This window comes from Papilio polytes, unplaced genomic scaffold (assembly GCF_000836215.1).
Source record: "Papilio polytes unplaced genomic scaffold, Ppol_1.0 DF823879.1, whole genome shotgun sequence".
Taxonomy (NCBI): Eukaryota; Metazoa; Arthropoda; class Insecta; order Lepidoptera; family Papilionidae; genus Papilio; species Papilio polytes.
In genome coordinates, this window is record NW_013525325.1 from 924,117 (window position 1) to 945,101 (window position 20,985).

Genomic DNA, 20,985 nt, shown 5'->3' on the forward strand with positions numbered 1-20,985 from the left:
AGTTCAGATATCTATGGGCACCGGTTGCTTCGCCATTTTGGCTGATTTAGGTGGCCGCTTGCTCGTTTGCCACCTTATTATGTAAAAAATGTATTAAATACCTCATTTTAAAAAACCAAAAACCGAATTACTTTATAATGCTAATTTACGGCGCGCTGAAGGACCCTTCACATTTCTTTGAAAAGCCTTTTCACCCTTTCATTCACTGCTATACAATGAATAACCGAGTGATTAAAACTTAATCCAAAGTGTAACTTTTTTTTAATTAAACTTTTTGTTCAGCCATTTCCTGTACAGTGAATGAACATAATTCAAAATCTTACCTAGTGTAATGTCTATGTAATGGACGAATATCTCATAAAATTAGCATTATACGAGTAGCTGGAACAGCCGCCAATTAGGTTAGCGGCACTATGTCTGGAGCTATAGACGCCTCGCAACGACGGCCCAGGGTGCCCAATTTACTACTTTATTTACATATCTAGCCATCAGCTATTTTACCCTTTCTACCCCGACGATGGGGTCAAACTTTATTATTTCCAGTGTATTGTATAACATATAACTGAATCACGTTGTTTAATGTAGAAAATTATATGCTACGAGTATTATATTTACGACTAGCTTTTGCTCGCGACTTCGCCCGCCTGAAATTAAAAAATACAACCTATGTTACACTCTGATAACGTAGCTTTTTAATGGAGAAAGAATTTTTGAAATTGTCCCAGTAGTGAGTTGAGTTATTTCAATACATACAAAAATCCAAAAATACAAATCTTTCCTCTTTACAATATCGGTATAGATCTCCGCGATTCCGTTTATGTGGAATTAAAAAAAAAAACTTTATTAACTAGTAGCTTTTTACACTATGTTATGTTCTACACGTTTGCCAAGTTGATCCCTTGAGCTGATTTGGACATATCTTTTAACAAACATCCATACTTTCAATGATGTCAACTTCCACATTTATAAAATTAGAAATAGTAAGAGTTAACAGCAAAAAATTATTGGATAAACTAAAATGCTCTATACTTATTTTAAAAATTATCTCAAATATAAAAAGCTCTCCTATTACACGCGCAAACTAGACTTTGTGAGAGTAGCTAAAACTCATTAATATTCAGTTAGAGTAAATATGAAATTGTCACGTTATAAAAATTATTTTTCTGTCCTATATTCTAATTGAGTTCTGTATATACGTCATATAATATATAAATATTTAAAAAATGGATAACCTTTATTTTATTTATAAGAGTTTTAAAATTTCATATTTTTAAAATCAGTATTCATTTTGACTAACTATCCATCGATCTATTAATATATAACAAGCTTAACGTTAAAAAGTTAAAAAAAAACCACTTTGATTGAAAAGAAAGATAATAATGACTTGGTACCTAAAAAGACTTTGATCAGACTAACAACAGTCATGTTTACTCTAATATGAAAAATTTCTATGTTGACATAAGTAGGTATTTTTTTTGTTCTTCTCTACCGTAGCAGTCTTGGTCGTGGTTGTCATAAAATTTTAAAATTAAGTGTCATTACTGTTTCACAAAAGATTACAAATTCTTGATGATCTGCCTCCAGAAGTAGATGGGTGTAGTGTATGGCAACACTGTTGTCTACTGTCATGGCGATATGCTAGCAGGGCAGTCCTATCCAAGCCACCGACGGGAACGTACGTCACCAATAGGAGGGACCCGTGTTACAGGCAATAGTGTCTTCTCTTAATCTAGGTCTTAGATGTGTACTTATTTGTGCTTAGGAATTTGAGTGTTCGTGTGTTTGTGCAGGTGTTTGATTAAATTTCTCAAAATAAAAAGGGTGTTATTATGTATCAGTGACCCTCATCAAAGTCGTTTTAGTTTACTTTAATTTGATAGACATTGGCTGGAGTACATTAACTTAATCGATTTTACTACATATGAAATGTGTTTTCTGGCAAACAAATAACGTAAAAGTATGTGCTGACGTATGACATTTAATGACACGTTAGGACCTTTGGGAATTGCTGACCTTAAACCAAATTAGGCGGTAACTATTACGTTAAAATATTGTAGTTAATGAAATTTGTGTTCTTTGAACTCGCTGAACAAAATATATTTAATTCAACATATATAGTTAATACTAGAACGTCATGTAATTAATAAACCGTACTTTTCACACCATAAAAGAGATTTATTTTATTAAAAAGTTTCTTGTTTACTCGTTTGATTGGTTTAATAATGTTACAGGCAAAGCCTTAAACAAAATTACAAGGAAAGTAAAAAAATGCCTTTTTTTAATAAAAAAAGATTAAATGTTTTAAGCGATGAGAATCAAATAAATCGTTGTGTATACATATGTTGAATATCAATGCTAAGACTTTATATAAGTACATGCCACAATCTTGAAATTGGCTTTCACAGGAAACAGATCAAGCGGGAATTACGGAGCTTCTGGCGAATAATTAATGAAGGGCCATTTAACTCAAGTAACTGTATACGATTTTTCTAGCCACACCAGAAAACATTTTGCACGCGGATTTAATCTGGTATCACGAGCTACAGTATAATAAACATTAATGTAATAATCATTTAATAGGTTAAAAAGTAACCTTTTTCATTAATTTACGATAATTATAGCTAGTCCCCGATAACTTTTTTATATCTTATCCTCATATTTCACCAGTCGGATAGGACCATTAGTGTTATTGCGGACTCCACTGCTGGTCAAAATAAAAACAAAAACACACATGACTGGTTATTCTGATTAGGCAATACGTTCTAGCTGGCATAACAGGATAAATTTACTGAGAGGGACAGTACCTTCCGGAGTGAGCGTTACTGCACCATTGTACGTCCCCGGGACGTTAAGTGCTCCCAACAGCTACACGTCACGCTTCAAGGCTTAGCTTCTACCGTGCCAGGTAAACACGGGATAATTATATAGTGAATTTAAATGGCATTACTTCTATCTTCTAAAAACTGTTATCATTCGTAGCGTACTCTACTTAATCAAACTTAACGTTAATAAATATAATCTTAGTAAACTTTTACAACACTGACCTTTAGTAAACATTCAGTTATCGTTACAGCTGGATATATTCCTGATAAATATGACAGATAAACATCTAAAAGTAATAGATAACGCTTAACGCGAATAGTCATACTAGCTGTTCCCGTGCGGCTTCATCCGCATCCGCAATTATTAATAGCAAATGTCAAAAAGACTTGACATGACAAACCTTAGCAATCTTGCTTTCTTGATGTTGGCAGCGACCTATGGTCTCTTTCCCACATTAGGGTTTTTATCCAAAAAAATTACCTCCAAAGTTTAATGCGTGAAAATATATAGCTTAAAGCGTGACGTAAGTGTAGGGCTTTTTATTAAAAAAGAATTATTCAAAAATATGCTGTAATTGCTGACATCTTAGGCAACAAAGAAGTGTGTGTTCACGCTTTATTATAATAGTATATATTGTCATATTAAATTAATAAATTACTTTGTGTGACAACATTGTCGCGGAAATACAGTATAAAGATCGTATTTCAACATATTCATGATCGGCACGTGTAAGGTAAATGAACATGCACTCGACACTTGACAAAGTTGTGTCTGCCCGCTGTCAGCGCTCGTTTGTTTTGCAACGGAGCTACAAAGCAACGTAGCTTTGCCGGTGACATTTTGGATTACCTTTACGATCGCGTTAAACTCCTAGTTGAGTTGAGAGAAATGAGAACACACCGTAGATCGAGCGTAATAAACGTACAGTACAAAGTCACGTTGGTTAAAGATGCCTTATGAAATGGGTAACAACACCGCAAAGTGTGATGAAGGCATTTGTCGTAAAAATTGCTATGAAATTCTTAAATTTAGGTTTATGCAACAAATGTGTCTATTACAAAATCCAACAAAGTCGGAAAAGCTTAAGTTCCGAACTATAAGGTTACAAAATGTCGAGGAAAATAACAGAAAATGTAAATTTCAAAAAAAAATAGTTTAACTTACACCAAAATTGTTTTCGTTCTATTCTAAATCCCGACTTAACCCAAAGACATTTTTAATTTCCATTTAAACAAGAACTGAAATAGATGAAATGCTAAAACCATACCTGAATAGGTTTAACCACTTCTAAGTGAAGCGCCCACAAATACACGGATAAAATGACAAAATTATAAAAATCATTCTTTTGAGTTTTATGATGATGCGGTTCTAAAGTTCTTATGACGACAAGAGAGAGCTAAAGCGGATGGATTTGCAAACCGACCCTTGTAGAGACTGCTCTATTTTACGAAAAAAATAGAAATGAAAGTTAAAAAATAGCCGCTCTCTACTTGAGGACCTTACGCAAGATAAGTCGCCCACCATGAATTCAGCTCATGCTCCGCCACTGGGTAGCATCTTTACACAAAAATTATTTTGTCTAAAGTTATTCAAAGTGTATTTAATTTTATTTCCATTCGATGCGAATACAGCACTTTTTAGTACTTTGATACTTCGTATACTTTTGTAAATCAACAATAAAAATTATCAAAAAAAGGTTTGATCAGATATATAAATACCACGAAGTAGCCTTTAGTAATAATAATCTATTCAATTCAGCGTTAAAGAGAATCAGTTGCAAAATACTTCTTCTCATTTTACAAACAACTTAGACGTTTATTGCCGACTGAGGTAAATAGATTGTCTTTTTATTTTCTTCAAAGGAAAACGTTCTAGTATTCTCACATTTTCTACAGAAATTTAAATGAAATATTATTGGAAAAACGATATGTTATTTCTTAAGAAGATTAACGGGAAAAATAAACGAGACATGCGACAGAACAGAGTGATTGAGGGTTCAGGTCAGGTTCTTGTAGTTTAGGAGGAGGCATAATCTAATTTCTCCATTCATGGAGGTGCGAATTTGTGAGTGCGTATTGAAGGGTGTGCCACCACCTACACCTCGCCGCGCCCCTCCACGTCCCGCGTCGCCGAGATGACGTCAACGGCCCTCTACGCCGCCCGATTATAAATATAGCCGTGGCGATTACGAGCACGCCACAGGTTTCGGCCCCGCAAGTTCTCATAACTAAATTGTAAGAAGATACAAATCATAAACTTGTAGATCTTTTTTTACATTTATAAGCTTAGAGTAATATACTCATCATATTCTCAAAATGTGTCTGGTATTGTGGTTTTAAATGTAAATCTCATGATGATTTTGAATCGAAGTACTGCGTTACACTCGCTCAGTGTAATACGCAATACGCAAGTAAATGTTGGCGTAGTTATAAGCAGCTAACGAAGCAAGCGCCTACACACATATGTAGTCTACACAAGCAACTTCTAATGTAGAAGTTAATGTTACGAAAGTTACTTAATTAATATTCACCGTGTCAGCAAATGTAGTCTGTTTTTTCGTGAAATAGCGAATTGTTGTAGAATAATTATACATTAATTACATAATATAAGCATTAGAATTTTATAAAAAGTAAAGATTTGTATTTTGGATTTTTATCTGTTTTAAAAGGACTCAAAAACAAACGGAGTTGACTTGAAAAATTCTTTCACCATTAGCTTATTGAATAACATAGATTATGTTTTAAGCAATCGGCACCGAGTCAGTGTTATAATTTTGTCTATCCCAAACTTAAGTAGGCTTGGGCCCCTCTTTGAGTACAGAATGTTGACGACGGAGTTTAGCTAAATATTCAAAATAAGTTAGCAATATGAAATGACTGTCATTCAATAAAGCAAATTTTAATTCGATTGAACATCAGGTAACGCTAGTAAGCACAATAGGTTTTTCTCAGTCTCATTTTCATACTTTCATTCACGTTGAAAGTCTCAAAAGCATAATTAAATTTATCGACGTGCAGTGGCGCTATGCAATGAAATAAGCTTTTATATCCTCTCATAATAAAGATGCTCTGTGCCTGGTAACGAGCTATTTTCAGTATCTAATAATTAGTTTTATAATTGAATATGCACGGCAACTATTAATAACTATTCAGACTTTATAAAGTGTGCTCTATATTATTCTACAATTTAATTTGAAGGTGCTGAAACGATGTGCTCGCACTATCAATTTTGAAATAGATTTGTCTCAGTGCCCTTTCTTTATTTATGAGCTACTAGTTTTGCCCGAGATTCAACTTAAGTCATAATTATAAAACATTTAGTAAGCAGCTTATGTGTTATTTCAGACTATGTTCCACCATCCAAAGTTTGGCATTTATAGTATTAGTATGATATTATATGATTTTTAACAAAAAAAAATTATAGACCTAAAAACAAAATTGATATGATATTAATATGTCCTATTAATTTTTCTTTTTAACAAACTCCTTTGTAACCATTTCACAGCGTTTTAACATGTAAGTGAATGTTCTTTATCCTCCTTACGTTTACTGAATAAATATACAAAGGAATTATGAAATGTACAACCCGGGTACTAACTCCATTACCTTAAATGATGTAAGACATATTTTGTGTTATAAAAAAAAACTGCTCACTCATTATTTACGTGAAATTTTATCGTTATCATAAACATTTTCTTCTCTGAGACTGTTTTACAATTTATGTAAAAAATGTTTAAACGTCATTACATTGCAGAGTAGGCAGAGCTTAGAGTTTTCCTTGTACTATGATACTGGCTTTCCACTTTCGCCTCTCTTTATACGTAACATTTACGATTGCCCTTTATATCTATTTTTATATTATGAGGTCTAATTCGGGAAATAGCGAAGCTACCGCTTACGATAGACATCCGCAATTGCAAATGTTTAGCATGCCTTTAATTAACGGTGGAAGAGACGCACAGAAAGTGGGTACTTTCCCTTCCTATGTGTCTTTTCCCCATTCCCATCTATTTCTTATAAGAATAGGGTAGAAAGCGGAAGTGGGCTAAAGTTGGCTCTTATCTTATTTATATTTATGTCCCTAAAAGCATATAATAAAATATATTTTACATATATTTCTAGTCTATTATATTCAGCAAGTATTTTGGAGAAAATCTAGATATGACGGCTGATAGAGATGTGTTAAAGAGAAAAGTAGTGTATCTTGTGCGGACCTTTCGTAGAGAAAAAGGTAGGATGGTGCAACAAAAACGTTAAAAAGCACTTTTATTGGCAACTGCTCGCAGCAGATACGAAGGCCAGTTTTAGTGAAACGTATAAAAGTGCAATCAGTAAAAACAACAGAGAACCATAAAAGCATCACAATAAACAAGCAATAGAATTAAAAACTCTAAAAAGAAATAAACAAGGTGATGATAGGAGGGTGCAGCATTACCTGGGCGTTAAATGTTAAATTTGCGTAAACTTGAATATTAAAATATGAGACCTAAGTAGTTCTATACGACGGATCAAATTAAATAATGTACTCTTAACTTGAAATGTTAATTAAAATTGTTACACCGACGATAACCGTGAGTAATTAACGTTACTTGTAACAGTGATCAAGATAGCTTGAATTAATTAAATAAGGTCTTAGGATATTTAAATGAAAATGACTCGGTAATTCATCATTCCTTAGAATCGTTGATAATAAATGGTTAACGGAATATGAAAATACCAAATCATGCGTCTTAATTACAAAATGAATTTACGTCCGTCATCGCGGTGAAAATAAACAACGAATGGATATCAAGTTTTCTTTATAATAACATCCTTTATGTTACAGTTCTTTTTTAACAATTACTTAGGTACGTAATTATTTCACATCGTTCTATTATTATTGAGCATTAGATGTATGCAGTTGTTGGTAATTAACAAGTTTATACTCATCTACATTTTATACATGAATCTCACGAATAAAAAACAAGCGACTTTATAAATTTTACCAACACTGCGTAAACAGTTGCACGTACGTAGCTTTGTTGGTTGTCATAATTTTTTACGATAATCACGTCTTTTGTGTTATTGTTCAAACTATATGAATTCAAATGAACACAGTATTAAACAAAAGTCTTCTTTTAATCGTACGGGCGGCGGCATAGTGTATTCTACTCTCCAATACATCTTTATCGGCCGTTTTGAATACACTCCCTTTTTACACATATTTCGTATCACGCAGTCCATCCATACTTTATTCAGTTTTCAATAACCTTTATAGCAATTGACATTCAATCTCATTACTATCTTTTTGTGTGATATTTCGTTGTCTGTATAATACTGTGTATGTTTTAATTTAGTATTATTTTTATCTCTTTATTGACAAACTAGCCATTCCCGTGCGGCTTTATCCGCATAAAATAGTGAAAATTTTATTTTATTGTTTACATTTGTCAAATTATCAATAGCAAATTTCAAAATGACATGACATGACAAACCGTGACAGTCTTGCTTCCTTGATGTTGGCAGCAACTTATGGTCTCTTTCCCACATTAGGGATTTTATCCAAAACATTTACTCCCTAAGTTTAATGGCGTGAAAATATATAGCCTAAAGCGTGACGTAAGTGTAGGGCTTATTTAAAAAAAGAGAATTATTCAAAAATATGCTGTAATTGCTGAGATCTTAGGTAACAAATAAGTATATGTTTACGCTTTATTATAATAGTAAAGATAACATCAGTTATAAATCTTTACAGATGGATTTGATATTTGTCTTACTGGTTTAATGTTTTCCATACATATAGTTAACCTTAATAATTGTAACGTTTCTATAATGTAACATTAAATTCATAACAAAGTTTCCAAAACAGTTTTCTATAATAATATGCTCGACAAATGACGCTCCCACATAAAACTGGCTAAAGTCTCTCTGAACTGTTTGTTTTCCGTTACGAATTCCTTAATGTTTCCCCGTTGGACTGAGACTGTGTAAGCTGTGAATAAAATGAGGACAAAGTTTTATTCTAAAACTTAACGCAGATAGAAGTGGCAAGCGGCGTCGCTTAGAATACAGCTAATTTCTTTTTATTGTACAATTTTCCACATTCTTTCGGCCTAGTAGATGGTCATCGACTTAATTCTCCTGATACCGTTCACCGTCCAACTTACGTATTAAACATACAAAGTCGGCTTTGAAATTAACTGAAAAGCAGTTAATATCGCTCGATTTCAAGATTTCATCAAAGACTCCAATCTCGTTGGATGTAATTTTGATAATTAAGTATAAAACTAAAACGAAATTTTGTTTTGTTGCAGGTCGCAAGAAATAATCAATAAGTCCCAGTAAACGAAATAGCGGATTGTAACTGACACGAAAACGAGGATTGTCTTATCGTTCGTGAAAGCTAAGTTATGTGGTTGGGCGCGAGCCCGGTGTTCGAGCGTTTCGAGTGCACTTAGGTAATATGTGCGTGAGTTGGTGCCGAGGAGTCAGTATGCGCTTGTGGTTCGTGGCCGTGGTGCTCATAGTGGTGGCGTTGCGGATTGCGGCCGAGCCGGCACCGCGCCGGTACCGTGCCGAGTGGCGCGCTGCACGCGCCGTCCGCGGCTCGCGCGACTTAGCGCAGCCTTTACGCAACCTGCTCGAGCCCGAGGCGGCCGCGGCCTCCACCGAACACCGCGACCGACGACGCGCGCGTAACTCCAAGCGCGCCCCCTACCTGCCTGTCGACATGCCCGGCAGCCAGACCATGCTGCGAGCCTCGCGCTCGAATCGCCAATATGATGTACCACAAATTGGTAAGTTTAATAATGGTCATGTCTAATAACTCTACATTGTTTAAAACTAATTTTTATAGTATAGATTGGTATACATTTCTAACTAATACGATTTGGTTTTGGAAAAGTTAAAAAGAAAAATCGTCATACTGACATTATATTATTTCCTTGACAACATCTCAGTATTTAGGTAGTATATTTATCTATTTACTATACGACTTGGCCACTAACGATCTACAAAAAGTTCTAACTGATATTTGTATAACGTAAGAAATAAATAAATAAAAATTTATACTAATATAATATTATAAAGAGAAAAGGTTTGTATTTTTGTATGTATTAAAATAAATCAAAACCTACTGGACCAATTTCATAAATTATTTCAACATTAAGAACCTATGTCATCAGCCAGTAACATAGGCAATATTTACTTATTATTTTTTTATTAACACGCGACGAATAAATAATTCTAGTTCTTGCTTCTGTCGGTGCTATTTTACATAATAACATACGAGTTGAACTAACTATACCGTGTAAGCTTTTCATATTGAATAGCTCATCTGAATTCAGTGTGCACGGTATTACGGAGGTGTCAAATGTACATCGCAACGGCACGAACGCCACCTCGATGGATGATCAAATGTCACTCGCTACCATTTATTCTTTAATGAATACTCGTGCTTAATTTTAAACATGTTGGGCTCATGCGAGTAAATGTCGATATCGTGTTGCAAATGGTTAATTTTAGTGCATAATAAAATGGGAATTTGAGTGTTTGAAGAATCTCATGCCAACACTACCAACTGTGAGAACGCTTTAGGTCTATCATTATAACAGGATCTGTCTAGTGACTTTATGGCGTTATCGTTTATCCTGTACATTTTACGTAACGAGTGCTCTAAGCTCCTCTCGCCTACAGAGATTGGATGAAACGACACAAGTTGCCCGAGTCCGTCGGCATGTGGATTAGTCTGCGACCCACAGTCTGAAGATGGTCGGCACAGGTGTATCGCGTGACGTACTTCGGGCGTTTTGAAAGGTTATTGTGCCCGTATTATGGACACGTAGTACCTACACGTCCCAACGATTGGAAAGTGCTACCACGTACGAGCCGAGTCCTACGTGCAACCGTTGCCAATTACTGCCACCTTTTATTTATAGTTTAATCTTCATAAACTTTCTGCGCACCTGCAGTCGTAATTGCGTGAAATAATTATTGTCTTGTATATATTTTGTCATTTTATAAAATCAAAAAAGATACTATGACTTATTTCGTTTAGGTATACATATGAATTGAATAAATGTTAAATCGTCTAAGTCTGGAAACCAACTAAAAACAAAACATTTAAGAACTGGTTCTTCTCTATAAAAATGTTAAGAAATTCCTTATTTACTAAAAAAATATATACAGATGAAAATCGTACTTGTGACAACTTACTAAACTGAAGGATGAACCTGAAGACTAAGATTATTAACGCTCTAGTTGCCGGGTAGGATGCGTCATTACAGAAAACGACAACTTTATTAAAAGTTATTGAGAATACAGTTCAAACTTTTTACGATTACAGTAGATAATGATGAGAGTATATTCATTTTTTTTTTGGAAGCAATAAACATAGATTCCGAATTGTTGCTAAAAGTTATTTCGATGTTAATTGATTACCGTTACTCATAGACAAAGCAACTTACAGATACGGTACCTGCTTTTCTTTATCTTCTATACATACAATAAAATTGGAGTGTCTGTCTGTTTGTATCAAAGGAAAAATTCCAGATTTCGGGAAAATGATGTATTTGCATTGCTGATAACGAAAATCGCATTTAAAAGTGTTTTTTCTGCCTGTCTGTCTGTCCGAAAGCCGCGTTTGTCCCGGGTAACCTCCGAAACGGCTGGGCCGATTTCTCTGAAGGGTAGCTGACATAGACGGGCATATTATAAGCTACCTTTTTATGTTAATATTGCGTGGACAAAGTTGCGGGCAACAGCTAGTTTTTTATAAAATGATTGGAAGGACAAATGACTACGTCACGCCTGTTGTATCCTTTATTTCTCGTTCACTATGACCATAACACAGCACCCTAATAAAAACTTTTCCTCATTGCAAGCTTCGTTTCGAACTCGAATCTCATACAGCTTGGAATATAGTAAACAAAGGCCTCTTTGACTTCTTTTGTGGTGTGTTGTCGTATCATCTAAAATTACAAAGTTTTACAGACAACGCAGTCTTGTAAAAGCTACACTTGCTTTGTAGAGTTATCAAAATAATACATTTGTTCGATTTACAAATTGGTATCGGACGACATCATCTATATTTGATCTTACTTTTGCTTATCTACGGCTTTTGTACGAAATATAATCAAAATAAGATTTGGATCGATGTTAAGAATCGACTATTAATTTCGATGCAAATATGTTTTACAATCTATGATATAAGCGATCATTATATGATATTAGTGCCCTTAACCAGTATGGACATGAAACTTTTACGATACCTCTAACCATTTTCACGATAATAACAAAAGTAAATTTGTCTACTCCCCGAGGTTTATGTTTAAAATAATAAAACTTTGACCGATCCGCTTTCGAAATAAAATTACATGTTTAAATTTTAAGTGCATCAAACCTGTTTTATATAAATTCTGTTTATACATAACATACTGTTGCCCGCGACTTCGTCCACGCAACATTAAGATAAAAAGTAGCCTATAATATGCCCGTCTACGACAGCTACCTTTCAGTGAAAGTTTTTCAGTGAAATCGTAATCTACGGGAGAACGAGGCTTGCGGACAGACAGACAGATAAACATATTTTAAATGCAATTTTCGTTATCAGCAGCGCAAATACATCATCTTCCCGAAATCTGGATTTAAACTAATCTATGAGAGCCCACACGGCGCGATTCCTTAAAGGTATCGTGAGTACCGCAGCGACGATCAGATAGCCGTGAAGATATATAGCCTAAAGCGCGTCGTAAGTGCACGGCTCTTTATTAATGAAATAATATTTAAAATATGCTGTGATTGCCGACATCCTACTCCACTAAGTAGTGTGTGTTTACGCTTTATTATATTAGTATAGATTAACAGTTTCGTTAGCATAAAAGTATTTTAAATCCGTGCTAGTGGTACAACAAAATTTACTTAACCATAGACAATTAGATCGACATGTGTATAGTCTATACACACCGGAAGAGAACCTTCTCTTCCGGTGTGCATGCGGTACAACCTGTCAGTCAGAAGCAACAGGTTCATTAGTTGGTCTCGACAGGCCGCTATATCACACTTACTAACAAGGACAAATTGCTAAGACAAGCCATTCTAAGCATCTGGGAATAAAAGTTTATACTCACCGTTAGTACGAGTATACATAGTATACACTGACGACAGATTGATACAATAACATTGTCAGAGAGCATTATATGTTTTGTATAAGTTTTTCTGTGATGATTAAACGTGATGACATAACGCACGTTAATCTAACCTCTGTTAAACTATAAACCCTATATTGAACGGTTCTCATACTGCACGGGAATTACGGACTAATTTGCGATTCATCGCGATTAAACGTAATTGTTTAAAGAACAAGGTAATGATATCTCGCTTATGTTTAGATTAATAAATGTATACATGTAATTAATATTTATAATATTACTAGTTATTTGTAATTGTAAAAAGAATGTTTTAAAACTTTGTGCTTATTTGTAACAAGAGTTCTAGTAATAAAATAACACCGTGTAAATTTTCAAGGAATAAACAAAGAGTTTATGTATATTGCTCATTTATAGCGAGTGAAATAAAATACAATTAACCTTTCTTTGAAAATTACGGCGAGCAGCGAGCGGCGATCACACGCGCTGCCGCCATTCGAAGAAGCTGTAAACACCCACGCCAGACCGTGACCCTTTAAACTATCGTTTAGAATCACTTTACTGCACTCATATTCACAATATAAAAGAATAATGTTTGAAGCGGCCCTTATGCCAGCTTTATAGCTTATTCATTTATAAACTTCTCGTTACAGCGATCGATTGATGGAAAAGCATCACTTGCCATCTTAATACGGTATAGCGTATACGAAACGTATCCTGTCATGCAATAAAATACAATTTCGAGATGATAAATGGCGTCTATTCGAACGACATAAAAACCATAAGGAGAATATATGACACAGTTCTGGTGACCTAAAACGATGCAAATTGGCGGCTTTTAAATTACGAGTATAATCCATAAAAATTTATTTACATTGTTACAATGTTTAGTATTGATTACTAGTTATTAACAGTGGTAGAGCCCGCTTTAACATCTTCGCACGAATAAGCCGGCTCGCCCGGTGCAATACCACGACCACACAGAAAACAGGCGTGAAGTGGAAGTAATTCCGCGTTTCGTCTGATGAGTGTGGTGCCGGAGGCCCAACCCCCTCCCCCCCTTTATTCAGCATGGCACCGGGATTGGAAGATGAAGTGCCCCACGGGGGTACCAATGCCACCGGTACTGGAGAATCCCCCTCTGCGCGTTTACGCTTGGACTCCACTCCAACTTAGAGGCCGTCCACTACCACCTTCAGGGGGCCAAGGCGGCCTTGCTATTTCTAACCGAGACGCAGATATCCTCTCCGGCGGATACTTCGTATCTATCCTGCCCCGGACACAAATTGGAACACTCCTTTTTGCCCCGGGCTGGGGTATCCGTATACGTCAGAGAGGACATCTGTTCTCGTCGCCTCAGCCTTCTTGAAGGTAGGGACCTATCGCTATTGTGGCTGCGCGTAGATGGCGATGTCCATCCGCGAGTCTACGCGTGCCTCTATAGGTCCCATAGTGGTAATGCCGAAATTGACCAACTCATGAAACAAGTCCAGACGGCTGCATATTCCGTTCTGGCACAGATTCCCTCCGCTGAAATCGTGGTGCTTGGCGATTTCAACGCCCACCATGCCGAATGGCTTTTTTTTCCCGAAGGGGAATGCGTTACACATACTCCATGCCTCTGGGCAGACACGTGAGTTATGTGGGACTCTCCCCCCATAGTGGGGGGCATACCTCAGTAAACCCCTTCGTTCCCTAATGGCCATTGTGTGGGACGCCACGGGATTGCTTGCGCTTGCCACCGCGACGCCCCACTGACCGCCCCGGGAAGGGGCCCTCGTTGCGTCCCAATAAATTGGGACGCTGCGCCCTAAGGCGCCCCTCGGTAGACGGCACCGTGCAATGCAGGTTCGGAGACCCAGCCTCGCTCGCTGGTGCCGCCAGGGATTATAGAGCTCCCACCTCGTGGCTCCAGTCTTGAGAAAGACTATAGGGCCCGCGGTCCCGGCAGTTATGAGCCACCGGGATTACGCGTGGGGCGCAGGATCACACGCCATCAAGCCCATCTCTGAAAGCAGAGTGGTGCTGAGGTCACGCTCCCACGCCCCCGACCACGAGGGCTGCGAGAGGACAGGGCTAAACCATATCCATCCCACAGCCCCTGCGGCCCACCTCCTCCGACCACGAGAGCTGCGAGAGGACAGGGCGAACCATATCTATCCCGCAGCCCCCGCGGCCGCACCTCCTCCGACTACGAGGGCTGCAAGAGGGCAGGATAAACCCGCACAACTTACAGCCCCCGCGGCCCCCCTCCCCCCAAAACTGTTGGCCGCATGGGTCAGCAGTGCCCAGGAGGCGCGCCCAGGGTGCCTGAGCGCGAACTCCCCACTAGACCGGCGTTGCGGGACATGCCAGCCGGTTGGCCAAACGGCGTGACCTGCCCCGCTAAGCCATGCCGAATGGCTTGGCTCTAGTACCACCGACTTTGCGGGGAGATCTGTGCACAACTTTGCCTTGTCCTATGATCTGACGCAACTGGTTACCTCGCCAACGCGAATCCCAGATGTGGAAGATCATACACCTTCCCTGTTGTACCTTCTGCTGACCTCTCATCCGGACAGCTATTTGGTTTCCGTTGAAGCTCCCCTGGGCTCGTCGGACCACTGCCTAATCCGGACCACAGTGCCTCTCTCGCGCCGCCCACTGTTCAAACCGAATGGCCATCGCCGAGTGTGGCACTACAGGTCAGCAGACTGGGATAGGATGCCGTCTTTCTTTGCATCCTACCCATGGAGGCAAGTTTGCTTCAAGCTGGATGATCCCGACGCCGTTGCCGATTCTGTCACCAATGTGGTGCTTCAGGGGATGGAACTCTTTATTCCGTCATCTGTTGTGCCCATCGGGGCAGTTCTCGGCCTTGGTTTGGTCGACCCTGCAAATTAGCTGCGCGCTACAAGCAGGATTGCTACCGGACCTGGGCAGGGGCGTCAGCGGCTAGGGATGTAAACACCAGCCTTCTCAAAAAGAAGTACAACTCTGCCTCCAGGTCCTTCAAAAGAGTGATAGCCAAGGCAAAGTCAGAACACGTGGCCAGCATTGGTGAGAGACTTGTGCGCCCTCCCTCTGGGACTCGTGCGTTCTGGTCTCTCGCCAAGGCTGTCCAGGGGAATTTCTGTAAGCCGTCTCTACCATCCTTGCGCAGGGGGGATAACTCGTTGGCCCATACCGCAAAAGAGAAAGCCGATCTCTTGGGCTCTCTTTTTGCGTCTAACTCGACTCTGGAAGACAAAGGTGCCTCGCCGCCGAAAATCCCGTGGGGCGACACCTTTATGCCGGAAATCCAGTTTCGTCAGAGATCAGTACGCATATCAAGCGTACGCATAGCAACCAAGTTATGCAGACGATAGCACCGGTGATGCACTGTACGCGGCCCGCGCTAATGTTTTTCGGGCCATTGCCGATGAGAACCGGAACAAACTTGTGTCTGAGCTGGAGACCCTCTTGGGCGAAGTCTCGGATTGGGGTCGACAAAATCTTGTCATCTCATCTTCATATATTCTGTGTATACGTAAAAGGAACTAGTTGAATTGTAGATAACGTGTTCCCTTAATATAACATGAATGATAACGATTTTAATCTTACTATTATAAATGCGAAAGTTTAGATGGATGGATGGATAGATGGATGGATGGATAGATGGATGGATGGATGTTTGTTAGCGTTTGTAGCCTAAACGGCTGAACGGATCTTCATGAAATTTGGCACAGGTTTAGAGCATAGTCTGGAAGAACACATAGGCAACTTTTTATCCCTAGAATAGTTACGGTTCCCGTGGCAATTATTAATTTAGTTTTTTAATGTTTACTCGATCATTCTGCAACGGTTCAACATATCTTATTGAAATTTGGCACAGATGTAAAACAAAGTCTGGAGTACACATGGGATAAGCTTCCTCCCCGAGAAATGTCCGGTTCCCGAGGGATACGTAGCTTTTTGTAATTTATGTAGTTTGTATGTTTTCTAATACCACGCGGACGAAGTCGCGGGCAACAGCTCGTATGCAATACAAGTGAATGTTGATAGTTATTAGTGCAGCACTATGTATGAATGTTGAGAACAAACACGCTAAACTGTAACGATAGCTACAACGTACTCGACTAAGTATCTCCAAAAGCTTGAACAAAAATAACATTGCTTTGTATTTTCACTACGCCTTTTTGATTCCACATATTCTATTACATTTCAGTTCAGAAATAATCCTAATGGGATCCGTTGAAACAACATATTCAATCGAATGAGACTGGCTTATTTCTTTCGACAAGGCAATTTTTTGACGTAATATAGTATTGTTATATTTACAGCATTCTATGTTTACTAATGAACTAACTGTTTCCGTGCGACTTCATCCTCATAAAACTAAGAAAATTTTAATTTTATTGTTTACAAGTGTTAAATTATTAATTGCAAATGTCAAAATGACATGACATGATGACAAACCATGGCAACCTTGCTTCCTTAATGTTGGCAGCTTGTAGTTTATAGTCCCTTTCCCACATTAAGATTTTTTTCCAATTTATTTATCCTCCAAGTTTAATAGCGTATAGCCTAAAGAGTGTCGTAAGTGTAGGGCTTGTTATTAAAGAAACAATTATTCAAAAATATGCTGTGATTGCCGACATCCTACGCCACAAAGTAGCGTGTGTTTACGCTTTATTATATTAGTATAGATTTCTACCTTATTAAATTTTTGTGCAACTACATATTAAAATATCCGAAAATGGAATAATATTTGACATCAAATTTCAAAGGATTATTGATTACGTGGAGGTTGATATTCGGTAAATATTATATATTACTACGTAACTTTCAATCAGATTAAAATGAAAAACGTAGTCAGGCCGACATTTTTAAGTCACTTGTCAATGCACATATGATTTTTTTTAATAACCACAGCAACACAAAAAAAAACCGACTTCCATACAAAATACACTAAAAACAAAATATTCTCAAAAAAAACAGTACACTAAAAAGTAACGAAATAATTCCTTGAAAATAGTAAACCTCCTTTATTGTAGTTGTTATGTCTATATTGTACAATTATTATTACTTTGATGTCGGTGTCAGCCGAGGTATGCAGTGATATTTATACGTAAGGGTTTCCACATTTTTACCATAACAATTAACAGTTGTAATATAGTAACGTTTAAGTAATGAATCTCCATTGACTGACACCGACTTCGAAGTAATAATAATTGTACAATATAGACATAACAGCTACAATGAGGGAGGTTTACTATTTTCAAGGAATTATTTCGTTACTTAATAGTGTACTGTTTTTTTTGAGAATATTTTGTTTTTAGTATATTTTGTTTGGAAGTCGGTTTTGTTTTTTTCTTAAAAAGTTTATTTATTTCCCGATTTTTAGTGAATCTAAACATTGCAATATGATAATCACTAGCTTTCAAACAAAGAATGAGTTATCTAAATCGGTTATATAAGAAATTAAGTAAAGATCTATTATACATCGTTGCGATCATTCACTCATAATTCTGTCCAGCCGCGAGCCGCTGTTGCCCGTGAATTTTGATGTTTTGATAACTTTTAGAATCTTGGTCAGAATTACATACTGTAAAAGGCAATTGTGATCTACATTTAATACTCTATCGTGAAAACATATTTATTTGGATAAGGATTCATACGAAATAAGAATAAAAGCGTTTTAAGGAAGTCGATTGCATTCATTTGACGGTTTTCGCGAAACAAACGGTTATTGTGCGACAACCTTAAGAGATAGATATATGCTATCGCGGACTTTTATTTAGCTAATTGAATGAGCTACAATTCTTTCATACATCATTTTTATGTAGATCTTATAGTTTAGGCTACGTAAGCCAAGAAAGTAAACTTTGTTACAAGTTGGTATTTTTTTCTGCGACTCGTAATTTGCAATTTATGATATCTCCTAAACTATTGATCGGAATTATATAGTTCCAAGGGCATTTATAATCTACATTAAATTCTCTTGATGATGAACACATTTATTTGGATAAGGGTTCATACCGAACACGAGTAATAGTAAAGCGTTGAAAGTGGAGTATGGATTTCGAGCGATATTTTAATGAAAAAAGTGGTTATTGTGCGACAACCTTAATAGATAGATATACGCTATTGCGGACATTTATTTAGCAAATTTAATGGGCTACAAGTCTTCCATACATAATTTTTATGTAAGTCTTACAGTTTAGGCTACGTAAGCAAAGAAAGCAAAAATGACCCTAAATTTCGTCGCGCGATTTTGAGCTAAACTATTTAACTACGTCGTAGTGTTAGACTCCAAAAATCAAATAAAAAAAATGGGACCCACCTGCAAGCATTACCTTTCGGATAAAAAAAGAATTATTACAGAGTATATCACAAATATTTGCTTCAGACTTGCGAGAAAGTGTTTGTAACGACGTCAAAAAAATTATCACATCTGTTAGTATAGTTTTGTTCGGTAGGGGTGCTGATCAAATCTTATACAAGACTTGTCGATTATAAGCTCACTGATTTTATTCAACATTCATCAAGGTTTTTTTGCGCCAGAACACAGTACAGAGCTAAGTTCATTTACTCGAAGACTGCTTTTAATATCAGGTGTCCGTTTTAATTTGAAAAGGTGTCTCTCCACAGCTTGACAGCAACAGGTGAACGTTGCGGCGCAGGCGTGGCGAGTGCGTCGATACACCCCCGCATCCTGTACCTCGCTTCCTGCACCCCGCACATAGCACCTAGCACCACGCACTCCGCACCACGCACACTCGATCATTCACATAATCCAAACCCCGCATTCACTCACATACGCTATAACTTTTTTTATCATGCCACTATGATTAACGTTAAAAATTTCCGTAATTCTGTATTGTCATTGATTTCTGCCTTGCCTTCGTACTGCGCCCCAAGATAATTGTGTAACGCTTTTAAATTTTACAGTTACGTGATATGTAAACTTTAAAATTTTATCTATACTAATATTATAAAGAGGAAAACTTTGTTTGATTGTAATTAAATAACTCAAAAACTACTGGTGGTTTATAGTTTTACTTAAATTTACTCGGACGGAGTCGTGGGCGAAAGCTAGTTTATTATAAAAAGGTTATTTATAGGTGTTGTACATAATCATCAATAGATACACAAGCGCTTCGTAATTGTTTATTTTATAATGTTGAGATACATATTTTTTTTTTATAACATAAGGTAGTAAACGAGCAAGGGCCACCTGAATCCACCGAAATGGAAAGCGACCGCTGCACATAAACATCCGCAATAGCAGATGCGTTCCTTATCCTTAATTGACGGAGGAGAAGACGCACATAAAGAGGAAATTTTCCCTTTCTATGCGCCTCTTTCACCCTCAAAGCCACAATTCCTTCCCATCCTTTCCTAATTAAGAAAAGGTGGAAAGGGAAAGGGACTAAAATTTGGCCTCCGGCACCACACTCATCAAACGAAACGCGGAATTACTTCCACTTCACGCCTGTTTTCTGTATGATCGTGGTATTACACCGGGCGAGCCGGCCCATTCGTGCGAAGATGTTAAAGCGGGCTCTACCACAGTTAAATATATTATAATATTGATCGACTTAATAATTATTAAGCATAACAATTTCATTTAAATCGATACAGTCAATTTAATTAGCCTTTATCCCTATCACTTACCTTGTATCTCCTCGCCACCTTCTAATATACTAGCTGTTGCTCGCGACTTCGTATGCGTGAATTAAAAAAAATAATAAAAAAATATAGTCTACGTTACTCACTGATAACGTAGCTTCTTAATGGTGAAATCGGTCCAGTAATTTGTGAGTTATTTCAATACATACAAAAATACAAAGCTTTCCTCTTTATTATATTCGTATACGAGTATATTCTTAAAAATGTATTTTTAGAAACCGGAAGTCGTCGTATGTTAATAAAAAAAATATCTTAAGAATTAATTTCCCAACATTCATTCGTATGAATATACGAGATTATTAGTGAAATATATTCGAGAACTCAATTAATGCGTGACGAAAGAAATGCCAAGAAAAGGAAGGTTTTTTTTTTTTTTTTTTAAGTGG

General features: G+C 37.2%; 1 protein-coding gene across 1 annotated transcript in view; it reads left to right on the forward strand.

Annotated features, from left to right (window-relative positions):
- Positions 1-9,294: 9,294 nt before the first annotated feature.
- Positions 9,295-20,985, forward strand: part of LOC106102982 — a 37,459-nt gene continuing 25,768 nt past the window's right edge. The window contains exon 1 of the mRNA XM_013282609.1: positions 9,295-9,598. Coding sequence (XP_013138063.1) covers positions 9,295-9,598 — 304 coding nt within the window. The remainder of the gene's footprint in view (positions 9,599-20,985) is intronic.